The sequence below is a fragment of the Monodelphis domestica genome, chromosome 6 (assembly GCF_027887165.1).
Source record: "Monodelphis domestica isolate mMonDom1 chromosome 6, mMonDom1.pri, whole genome shotgun sequence".
NCBI lineage: Eukaryota > Metazoa > Chordata > Mammalia > Didelphimorphia > Didelphidae > Monodelphis > Monodelphis domestica.
In genome coordinates, this window is record NC_077232.1 from 25,539,480 (window position 1) to 25,552,452 (window position 12,973).

General features: G+C 33.4%; 1 protein-coding gene across 1 annotated transcript; it reads right to left on the reverse strand.

Moving 5' to 3' along the window:
• Window positions 1-813: 813 nt before the first annotated feature.
• LOC100019409 (olfactory receptor 4A47-like) lies at window positions 814-1,770 on the reverse strand. The gene has a single exon (XM_007497643.2). The coding sequence runs from the start codon at window positions 1,765-1,767 to the stop codon at window positions 814-816; it is 954 nt and encodes a 317-aa protein (XP_007497705.2). The 5' UTR covers window positions 1,768-1,770.
• Between the last annotated feature and the right edge of the window lie 11,203 nt (window positions 1,771-12,973).

Here is a 12,973-nt window from a genome sequence, read left to right on the forward strand (position 1 = left end):
GCAATTGGAATATTTTATTTGACTAAAACATCAGAGCACCTACAGGCTTTTTTGCATGTTTTGGATAGAAATTATTTTCCCTAGATACAACACATAATACCACTAAACTCTCATATTTTACAACATATTATAAAACCTGAGATACAATATTATGGTAATAAAGATAAATATTATAAGTGATGCTATTTGTCTTTTAATGAGTACTTGGAGTAGTAATAACTTCAAGCTGAAAGGAAATTTCTTTCTTCCCTAGAATATCCATTGATGTCACAAATAAAATAAGGTGAAGTACAAGATTGACCAATTTTACAAAAAAAAACACATGATCTTTACATCTTTGCTGGAATAACCAATTGTTCTTAAAAATGTCACTTAATTAGAGAGAATTGATATTTTTCTAATGAACTTTGTCACCCTTTTAAAAAATATTTTTTTAATTCCAAAATATCTCCTTCCATGTGCCTGTCTCCAAAATTTGAGAAGTCAAGAAGTGCATTGTCCATTGCACATATGACGTTAGGCAAAGCATATTTCTAAATGAAACATATTACAAAAAAAGTAAAAAAAACCAAATAGAACAAATCTATTTCAGTGGGCATTCAATCCAACAATTCACTATCTGCATGTGGATAGCATTTTGCATCAAATTATTATGCTCTGAAAGAAATAGTTGCAACAACATCAACCACAGAATGGGATATCTAATGCTAATGAAAGAAAGGTTACCTTTTCTTCACATATTCATCAACCTCTTTCTTAGTCTCAAAAAAATGTTCAAGGAATTTAGCATTCTATCATTTTCTTAGTGTAGCATCATTGCTTGGACAAAGCATTCATTGCCTTACTGCTAGACATCTTGTTTCTGTTCCAAAGCTTCCTCATGGCATTTTTCATTTCTGTGTTTCTGAAGGTATAGATCAAAGGGTTCAGCATAGGAGTGATGATAGTATAAAAAACAGTTATAGATTTATCAATAGGGAAGGTACAGACAGGTCTAACATACATGCAAATACAAGGAACAAAGAATAAGACAACAACTATGATGTGGGAGATGCAAGTAGAAAGGGCTTTTCGTCGCCCTTCCAGACTTTGAGTCTTCAATGAGTGTAGAATGACTCCATATGAGATAAGCAAAAGTAAAAAGACAATTGTGCATATCGCTCCCCCATTAGCAACCACTGAGAAGCCAATTACATAGGTATTTGTACAGGAAAGTTCCAATAAAGGGTACATGTCACACAGGAAATGATCAATTACATTGGGTCCACAGAATGGAAGCCTAAAAACAAAAAGGAGCTGAACAAAAGAATGCATGAATCCACCAACCCAGGACACCACCAAGAGCAGAATACATATACGCCATCTCATAATGATTAAGTAATGCAATGGTTTACAGATAGCTACATAGCGATCATAGGCCATAACCATGAGGAGGAAAACTTCAGCACCACCAAATAGATGTTCCAAGAAGAGCTGGACCATGCAGGCTTGGAAAGAAATGGTTTTCTTTTCAAAGAGCATGTCTAGGGTCATTTTAGGGACAATAACAGTTGAATAGGTAGCATCCATGAAAGACAAGAAGGCAAGAAACAAGTACATCGGAGAACTCAAGCTCTTGCTTTCAGTAATTGTTATAATAATCAGAATATTTCCCACCATGGTTAAAATGTAGATAATTGAGAATATGACAAATAATACTTTTTGCATTTGAGAATTCTGGGTAAGCCCCAGCAGGATAAACTCAGTTACATTGTTCTTGTTTTCCATATGTTGTTTTTTTTTCTTTTTTTGTTTTTGGTGGGGTAGGAGGGAGAGCAAAGTGTTTATTGGTCCAGCATGAGACTTCTGGTTAGGAGAGCCTAGAATTCAATTTTGGCATCTGGCCCTTTCCTTCTCTCAGGACAATTTGTTTTAACTTTATAAGTATCAATTTCCTGACCAAAATGCTGGTCATAATAGTGAAGTATTACCTGTTTCACAGAGATTTTGTAAAGAGTGAAGGGAAAGATGAAATGATGCTTGTTTTCTTTGTAAATTTTAATATAATCTATAAAAGTTGATTTTTTTCTTTAGTTGGAGCACTTAGATGTTTACCTATAGAAATAAGAATGAAGCAATATTTTATTGACCCTTCATTTTTCAATATTGTGAAGATTGAATTTGACCCCCTATATTTGACAGTCTATGAAATATGCCTTACCCATAGTTGTTCTTCTAGGTAATAAAGGGAAGGAAACTCATTCTTTTAGGTATTTCTATGAGAAGTTTCATTGTAATAATTAAATTGCATTAACATTTTGTTGTTCCTTTTTTGCCAAATAATTTTTCATTCATATATTTGTCATTATTAAGGGAAATCATTTTTTTGTTCTGTTTGCTTAAATTCATTAAGAAATCTTCTCAAGATTTTCTAAATTCCATATATTTATGTTTTTCATTATCATAAGCATATGGTCATATTTAAGTATTCCCCCAAAATAGATAGTTATCTTGTTTCTAATTTTTACTACTGCAAAAATTTACTTTAATATTTTAGTATATAAAAGACCTTCCACTGGATTCCTTTTAGGCAATGAATTTCCTCATTTTAAATTATATGAGCATATTAGTTTCTTTTGGAAAAAATCAACTTTTAAAATTGAGGGGGCAGTACTCTTCTAAAATTTCCCAAACACCCCCACTTGATGAATCTAATTTGTTCTCATAAAAGATTAAAATAATTACATTTGAAAGGAAACAAAAAACAAAGAAATGTAAGATCATGATTCAAGGTGTTCTGATCAGTACTATAGACAATTTATGAAAAATAAAATTTTGGAGTCCTTTCTGTATTGGAAAGTATTCTAAATAAATACATGCCTTTTTTAATAAAGGGATGGAATACAGAGTTAGCACATTGTAAGCACTATAAAACAACATAAAATAATTATTGCTGTTATGTTCTTATTATTGTTATTTCATTTCCATTGACATTTCAATGGGAAGAGAAAGAGTAAAAGAGATGATGCATTTTCCATTTATATTTTGTCTGAAAATATTGTTATTTCTCTCCAGTCAAAACCACAACACTAAAGCATTATTCTGAAATCAATAGCATGTTGAATTGTCTGATTATTTTCCTTAACCTAGTCTTAATATTTTTCTAAACTCTTTGCAGAGATGTCACTTTATAATGGATGATTCTGTAAAGTATCCCATATACATTATATCTTAAAATAAAATTCTGAATCATCCAGTATCTTTATTCATAGTTTTAATAACTTAATAGATTAAAGTTAGTCATATGAGAAGACTATCATTGGAGCTTTTGGCTTTATTTTTCTATATTGAAAACTATTTTCTCACTTCTTACTGAATCAAAAGATAAATACTCTTTCAAGACAGTACCTTTTTTATAATCTTAAGACAAAGTCTAGTTTGGAGTATAATTAGAAATGTGAATGACTTTTATAAATGAATAATCTTTCCATGGAGTCAATTGTTCCAACTCTTAAATTCTTATATGCTATTCGTGCTGAAAAACAGCTGCTTATGGCAATGAAAATACCATTCACCACTATGCACACCAATGTGACTGCAACAAGAGAAAAAGTCATAGTCATTTGTTTCATTTAAAAAGTCTAACTAGGTCTAGTTATTGCCAAATTTCCACCCCAAGTCCCTCACATCAACATTTCTTCAAAAAATTGCACTTACTTAGAATATAGAGTAGATTCCATGTAAGTCCTTGAACTTAGTGAAAACCCATGCATTTTTGTAGACAGATGAGTATTTTATTCATATTGAATAAAAACATCATGCACTTCTGAGTCATTCTAATACTGTGTTCTTAAAGCTCTTTCTCTTCTAATTAAATCCTTTAAGGAATTTGCCCAGAGAAGAGGGACAGTCCATGGAGTCCTTTAGTTCAGTGTCTCTGGAGATGTATCAGAGTTGATAACATTAATAGTAGAGTCAATAACTAATAAAGGTTCAAAGGAGAAAGCAGTAGAAATCTTTTATGAAGGGTCTATTAATACCAGAAAGAACTGGGATTAATAAGATGTTTTCAGTGAATTCTCTGAAGTCACACCAAAAGACAGGTTCAGGTTCAGTATTCTGATCTCTTTAGTCACAAATTTGCTAAAAAAAAATAAAAGAGAAATGTCATACTAAATAACTATAGTCAAAGGGGGCCAAGAGTAAGATAGAAAATGGAATTACTAATAATATTTCAATTTTAAATTTTTATTCAATAATATTTGTTACTGAAATCAATTTTGCATTATGTTTACTATTTCACACACATGTTAAAAGTCAAAACTTTTTTAACACATAAGGAAGAATCTACAATTGAATGGATAGTAAAACATGATTATATTTAAATTAGCATGATAAATGAGATGTAAGCTTATTTAGAAAAGAAAGGGCCCTGAACCTTGAATGAACAGGTCAATGGAAAACAGGACAGTTGAAGGAAATGGAATGGAACATAGAGATCTGAATCAAAAGATAATGTAAGCATTCTTCCCCAAAAGCAGATTACATTACATTAAGGAAAATAGCTTGCATGCATGCATATAAGTTTATATTTCTTAAATATTGGGTTCTGAAACTTTGAATCATTTGCTTAATCCTGCCCAGTAGTGAATTAAAGGCAGCCAAGCAAGAAATATTTAGAAGTGAATTTGGTAGAACAATTACTTTGTGCTAACTGCTTTAGGTTTGAGTACACTTTCCCGAGGGATTAAGGTGGTAGCAGGAAGGAAGAACATTTCTTTTGTTTTTATATCTATTCAACAAATCTCCTTTTTTAAAAAAAATAATTATATTAATTGGTTGAAATATATTGAGGAGTAATTAATTGTGGGGAAATTTTTGGGGTTGCAACAGTGATTGATATTAAGAGAAAATATATCAAAATGGATTAAAGCTACTAGCATTAGAAAAATACCCTAAACTCTCAAATGTACACCTGGAATGTTCAAATGGCAAAGTAATTGGACATCTGCAGGACTGACATGTGTGAATGGAAATTGGGATAAAAAGCCTAATCTTCATAAGGGCTACAAAAATATGCTTCTAATAAAAATCAGTTGAAAGCATATGCTATCATTTATATTAATCACTTCACAGTGTTCTTTTCAAATGACTTAAAAATTGAGACAAATGGAAAAAAATGAAAAGATTTTGGTCTGAATCTCTCCCTCCTTCTCTTTCTCCCTCTCACCCTACCCTTCTATCTGTCTCCCTGTTTCTGTCTCTGTCTCCATGTAAGATATGACATGTGGCAATATGTGGTATTCATTTTCTTAATTTTTTTCTTTCTTTTTCATTCTCTTTTAGAGCAATGCAAGAGTAAATCCTTATGTATTTTTACACTTGCTCCATAGAATAACCTAAAAATTCCTGGATGTGTTTAATATGTTACTAAATAAATATATCTGGGGGGGGGAGGTTGCTCATGTTAAAATGTCCAAATAATAAAAATTAGAAAGAAAACAATTTTTTTCTTGAATATATCTTATTAGGAGAACTTGAACAAGGCAGTTTTCTTTTTAGTAGGGTCCTAATATTTTGGATCAATTCTCTTTGTTTAAATCTCTCATCATTTAAGTTTATTATGTCTAAAATCACCTTGGAAATGTTCTCTCATTATCATCCTTGATTAAAAAATAATTTCCCCTCCTTTGTATAATTGTTTTGAGATAGAAGTTATTTTACTCATGATTGCAGAAGATAAAAACTACTCAAATTATTTGATATACTAAACATTATTTTCCTTTTAGCAGAGAAAAAGATAAGCTTTAAAAATGTGTATGTGTTTGCAATTGTGTGTAGAAAGGCAGGGAAGAGACATCAGAAGTCTTTGATCTGTTTGATAGGTCCCAAAATCTTCTTGATGACTTATAAGAAGAATCCTACCTGCCCACACACACACACACTTGCACATACATTGTGAATTTTAAAACTGCTCCACCCTACTCAGACCATACTTTAGAAAATCTGATTTAGCTATTTCCTGATTAGTAACAATGAATATACTTGGTTTAACAGAATCAAGTCTTGGGAACTCTACATTTCTCCACCCTACTTAATTTAACAAGATCAGTAATGTCTGCACAATATTCAAAGATTTAATTATCTGAGGAGATGGCCTTCAACAGACATGTGCAGAAACAGCTGACAGACCCCTGGGCTGTCCTAAGTCAAACTAAGCTATCGGTACAGATGAGATGCAGAAAAGTGACATAAAACTGTCTCTATGAGGCACGTCACTTCCTCCCTTCTCTCTCTTTTTCTGGGAGAGATGTCTCTGGCTGGCAGTGTGCTAAGCATTCCAACGTCTTGTTGTGGTGGCAGCTATTTGTCTGGTTTTGGGGGTGAGTTTGCCCTTAAGCTAATTCAGCTTGAGGCATCTTGGCTTAGAGCTCTTGGAGTTCAGGTTGATTCCTTCCTCCTTCACACTCCAAACTCTTACTTTTTAGATCCCCAAATCTTCCCACCCAGTACAAGCCAGATAGGAGAAATCCTTTACCCTTCCTTCTCCCTTCTTAATTTCTTTCCACTATATTAATTAAATCACCATAAAATTTCAGACTGACTTGGGTATTTTTATTTTATTATTTGGGAAATCCATGGTGACCAATAATTAATTTAATTTAGGTTAAAATGCTAAATTTGTCCTTCAATGCTAAATTTATCCTTACAACACACACACACACACACACACACACACACACACACACACACACATAAAACCTTTGACTGGAAGTAATCACTTTTATGGTTGCTTCCACCATGATTGCTAACTCTAAATCAGAGGAAACAAAATATTTTTTAAAGCTTTATTTCTCTAGGACCTTTGCAAGTGAGTTTCTTAGAGTATTGAGCTCTTTTCTGATGATGTCAACTGTGCGACTCCAGAAAGGGGGAAGGCAAATTTCCTTCACACAACCCCCCACTCTTATTCTTTGGGAGACTAGCATATTAAATCTTCTCACTTGGTTTTCTAGGAGATTAACTAGGAGATTCAGGTCTCTGCAATGAATCATTCCATTTATGAAGTGTATAGACACTTAAGATTCTCTCATTAGAGAATATAAAACATTGCACATTACATAGAATGAATTACAACAATTTGTGGGATGAGAGGAATGAAAGAAGGAGGGAAATGAATGATAGTAGTGGTAGTCTCTCGGTTACTGAGAATGACAATTGTCTTTGTGCATTATCATCTATTGATGTACCCTCATGTGGCTTTGAAGTCCAAAGGCTGAGGCGCAAAGCCTGTGGCAAATGGGGCATGGGATGCCAGTTGCTACAGGAGGTGCGGTTGTGGCCTGGTATCAGCGTTCATGCGCAGCAGCAAGACGTCGACGTTGCTCATCTTCAAAGGTGGTGGCAGCATGGTTAATGTGGGTTCTCCAGCTGCTTCTCTCAGAGGCAGAGAGTTCTAGTTGCTTTGGTGTAATGCCAGCCCACTTCAAGTTTGACTTTAGCTGATCCTTGAATCTTTTCTTTGGTCGACCTTGTTTCCTGAGTCCAGCTGACAGTTCACCATAGAATACCTGTCGACTTTTGGGGTGTATGGGGTGTTCAGGGAGGGGTAGTATCTCTGGTATGGAGGGCTTCTCATGCCCTCTTAGGGCAGCTCTCCAGTCTCTGACCCCCACCTGACACCCAGCTCTCACTTGTGGCTCCCAGTAGCTGCTAGCATGCAGCAGCAGCCACACCCTGGGCAACGGCTTCTATAGGCCAGTTATACCTTGTGAGGGTAACCATCAGGTCGCCGACCCCTGGTGAACCAAGGCTTTGCTCACCCAGCATGAGAAGACTGCTTCGGTGGAACAGGCAGAAGAAATGAATGATAGACACTGACAAAAAGCCAATTAGGAGGCATTCCCCTTTATCATAAGACCTTACAAATAGTAAATGATAGGTTGGGTTCAACCCTTTTCAGTTCAGTTCATTATATCCAAAAGTTCAATCTGGATCACTTGATATAGTATGTGACTTCTGTAGGCATCCTTATCACATATCCTCCAGAAGATCAACTTCCTTTCTTCATGGCATTATTAATTTTTTTTTATCTAAAATTACTTTAAATGTTCTTAAACTTTGGATTTTAGGAATTCCCTCAGGAGGATGTGGAACAACACTAGAATCACCCTGGGATACATGGCTGAACTGTGAGATGTATGAATCAATTCTAAAAAGAGAAAGAGAGAGAGAAAGAGAGAGAGAGAGTGAGAGAGAGAGAACATTATAATAATAAAATAAAATAATAATATATTATATTTATATATAAATTATAGATGTATAAAATTATGAGTAAAAATCAAATTACAACAGATACTTGAATCACCAGCAAGGCCCAATTTAAGGTAGCTCATATGCTACAAGCATGCAGGACAATTACACCAATATTGCACTTACCCATTGGCAGCCAGGACTACCTAAAATTACCATACTAAAAAGAGAAAAGGGGACAAAAGTCTGAGGTAAAAGGGAAGCATTATTTCCTGGTATGATTTTTCCTTCAGTCACAGGAAGAGGGGAGACAAAAAGAGAAACCAAGAACAGAAAAGGCCAACATCTGGCTTTGCCAAATGGCTGCTTTCTTGAACCCCAAAACAAATCCTCTGTCTTGGGTTATATCCTTATCAAATCTATAGGGATTATTGATCTCCTTGACCTTGTATTTCTTTGCACTGTGCAGGGGCTCATTAGTAACCCCTTCTTCTGAAATCAGACACAAATATTTGTTAAAGTCCCATAATACCTAATATTCAATGACATGTTTCCATAGTCTAAAGCTTTTTGGTATGCAATAGGCCTAATAAGTATTGTAAACTTATCCTTCAAGTTTAAAACATAAATACTGATTCCATATACTCAAGCTTAAAAAGAGGAGAAAATAACTCAAATTCCAATTAGAAAGTTAGAGAAAAATAATATCAAAAACTGAAAATCATATTACACATTCCATTAGAAAATGGGTTAGCCAAACAGGGGCATAACAAAAGGAATTATCACTCATAAGTCAGAACTATTTCTTCTCTAACTTGGCCTTGATCCGTGGTGCAAGTGTATATAATTTTGTGACCTGTTAAAAGCTTATTATAAGCTATAGTGTGACAGATAATACAAACTGCAAGGAGTAACACAGTTGCCAAAATTAGAAGAGCCCATTCCATTACAGTAGAAAACATCCCAGTTCCATATAGCCATGAGAGGTTCCACCATGTACCATCAGGTGTCACATGAGTTTCTAAAGCAATTTTCTGAGTGTCATTTAAAATTATGGATATTTATCACAATTTCTTCAGATCTATTTAAATAAGAACAACAAGATTGGTTAATAAAGGCACACATGCGTCCTGAGCAGCTATAAGAATGTCACGAGCCAGATGATTTTTTGGAACTGTTTTTGGTAAGGAGTCAATTTCTTCCTGTAGAAAAGAGATGGAATTAGTAGTTAGTAGCTCATCTATTCCAATATTTTCCAATAGTTACAATAGGAATGAGTGTTGTATTTTGTCAAAGGCTTTTCTGCATCTAGTGAGATAATCATATAAATTCTGTTAGCTTGGTTATTGATATGGTCAATTATGTGGATGTTTTTCCTAATATTAAATCATCTTTGCATTCCTGGTATAAATCCCACCTGATCATAGTGAATAATCCTTGGGATAACTTGCTGAAGTCTTTTTGCTAGTATTCTATTTAAGATTTTTGTATCTATATTCATTAAGGGTTTTGGTCTATAGTTTTCTTTCTCTGTTTTTTGATCTGCCTGGTTTTAGAATCAGTATCATATTGGTGTCATAAAAAGAATTTAGTAAAACTCCTTCTTTGCTTACTTTGTCAAATAGTTTGTATAGTTTGGGGGCTAATTGTTCTTTAACTATATGATTGAATTCACTTGTGAATCCATCTGGCCTTGGGAATTTTTCTTAGGAAGTTCCTTGATGGTTTGTTCAATTTCTTTTCCTGAGATGGGATTTTTAAAGTATTCTATTCCCTATTTTTTAATATAGGCAATTCATACTTTTTTGTAAATATTTTCTCATTTTCCCTAGATTGTCATATTTATTGTCATATATGTAGGAAAAATATCTCTTAACAATTACCTTAATTTCCTCTTCATTAGAGGTGAGATTGCCCTTTTCTACTTTGGTACTGTTAATTTGATTATCTTTCTTTTTTTATTAACCAGTACTTTATTTTTTTCCAAAGAACCAGTCCCTAACCTTGTTTATTAGTTCAATAATTCTTTTACTTTCAATTTTATTAATTTCTTCTTTGATTTTTAGGATTTTCATTTTAGTTTTTATCTGGGGATTTTAAATTTGCTTTCTTTCTAGTTTTTTTGTTGTTGTTTTGTTTTGTTTTTAAGTTGCAAACCTAATTCTTTGATGTCTTCCTTCTCTGGTCTGTTGATATATGTTCTCAGGGATATAAATTTTCCCTTACTACTGCTTTGGCAGTATCACATAGACTTTGATATGTTGTCTACTCATTGTTATTCTCTTCTATGAAATCAATAATTGTCTCTTTGATTTGTTCTTTAACCCACCAATTTTGAAGAAGTATATTATTTAGTTTCTAATTAATTTTAAATTTGTCTATCCATGATCCCTTATTAATTATAATTTTTATCCAATTATGATCTGAAAATTTTCATTTATTATTTCTACTTTACTAAATTTGTTTCTGATGCTTTTATATCCTAGTACATGGTCAATCATTGTCTATGTGTCATGTGCTCCTAAAAAGAAGGTATATTCCTTTTTGTATCCCTATTTATTTTTCTCCAGATATATATTAGATCAAATTTTACTAATATTTCATTCACTTCCCTAACTTCTTTTTTATTTATTTTTGGTTCAATTTATCTAGTTCTGTTAGGGGAAGGTTGAGGTTCTCCACATATATGTTTTTTACTATCTTTTTCCTCCTTGAGCTCCTTTAGTTTCTCCTTTAAAAAGTATCTGGATGCTATACCATTTGGTGCATACATGTCATGTACTGATATTTCTTCACTATTTATTCAGCCTTTTATGTAATTACCTACCCTATCTCTTTTAATAAAATCTATTTTTACTTTAGCTTTGTCTGAGATCATAATTACCACTCCTGCCTTCTTTGTCTCAGTTTCAGCTTAGTAAATTCTGCTCCAGGCTATTACCTTTACCCTGGGTATGTCTATGTGCCTCAAGTGTTTCTTGTTGACAACACATGTTAGGATTCTGGTTTTTAATCCATTCTACTATCCACTTTCATTTTTGGGGTGAGTTCACTCCATTCACAATCACAGTTATGATAATTGGCTGTGTATTCTCCTCCATTTTGACTTAATCCTTTAATCCTGCCTTTTCTCTTATCCCTCTTTCCATCCCCTGCAGCTTTCTCTTTTAATCAGTCTCTCTCCTTTCCCTTTCCTAATGTTACTTCCCTTCTTATTATTCCCCTATTACTATAGGGCCTTTTCATCCCCCCACTCTCCCTTGTGAAAGGGCCCACCCCCAAACTCTCCATCCCCTGTATTGCTCCTTTCCCCACCACCCTACTTATTATCCTTCTACTTCTATATGAGGCAAGATATAATTCTCTGCCCCAATGGATCTGTTCCTCTCTGGATCAATTCCAATGAGCCTAAGAGTTAAATATTACCTGTTACCAATCTCTTCTTCCATTCTATTATATTGGTCTTCACCCCTCCCCTGACAGTTCTTTATGAAATATATTTTATATTTTTTTCTCATTACTCTTAGTATTTTCTTCTCTTTCACCCTAGTTTTTTTTTTTAATATTGTTTTTTGACATATCATCCTATGCATGTTGCCACCACCCAATCAATGTGTACTTCTTCTAGGTACTAGAATGATGATAACTATTTTTAAAAATTAATTTATTTACAATGCTTTTCTATGTTACAAGATTCATGATCTTCTCCACCCCTCTTCCCTCCTCCCTCCCAGAACTGACAAGCAATTCCAATGGGTTATACATATATCATCTTTCAAAATCTATTTCTATATTATTCATAGTTGCCATAGAGTGATCTTTTAAATCCAGTTATAACCTCATTGAACTACATGATCATTCATATGTTTTTCTTCTGTACTTATACTCCCACAGTTCTTTCTCTAGATGTGGAAAGCATTCTTTCTCATGAGTCCTTTGGGATTGTCCCAGTTCATAATATTGCTATTAGTAGAAAAGACTATTTCATTTCATTGTGCCACAATGTTTCACTTTTTGTGTTGAATGTTCTCCTGGTTCTTCTGATTTTTCTCTGCAGAAATTCTTGGATATCTTTTCAATTCATATAGTAATGCTCCACTTCAAATAATAACATTTTTTAAGAGTTGCAGATCCATCTTTTCTTATCTTTTGCAGATATCACTTGAACAAATACCTTAGCATTTTTTGTGATTTTCTTCAGTTCTATATTTAGGAATAAAATTTTCTGTTTAAATCAATTTTTTTTTCAGGAATGCTTGGAATCAGTCCAATCAGTCTTATTTTATTGTCAATATTTTATTGAATGACCATACTTTCACTGGAAAGAATATAGACAATTTGGGGGCAGTAGATTTTTGTTTGTAGATCTTTTCCCTTGCCTTCTGGATATTATATGCCATGCCTTCTGATCCTTCAGTGTGGAAGCCAAGTTTTCTAATTTAAAGTGTCAGGAAGTTATATGATTTGAAAAAAAGAAAAGAAAAATGAGTAGGTTAACTGCCTAGGATGAAAAATTAAGCCTTGAATCAAAGAAAGATAATAGGGAAGAAGTCATAAAAATTACTAAAATATTTTCTTATGGATTTCCCAATGTTGATACTTATAAAACTAGGAAAACAAACTTGGGAAGAACTTTAAACTAAGAGAAATAAAATTTTCCACATTTCCATAAAAGAAATTTTGTATTGGCCCTAAATCCATATTATCATGCTTAATGATGATTTATCTTCTTTATTGATAT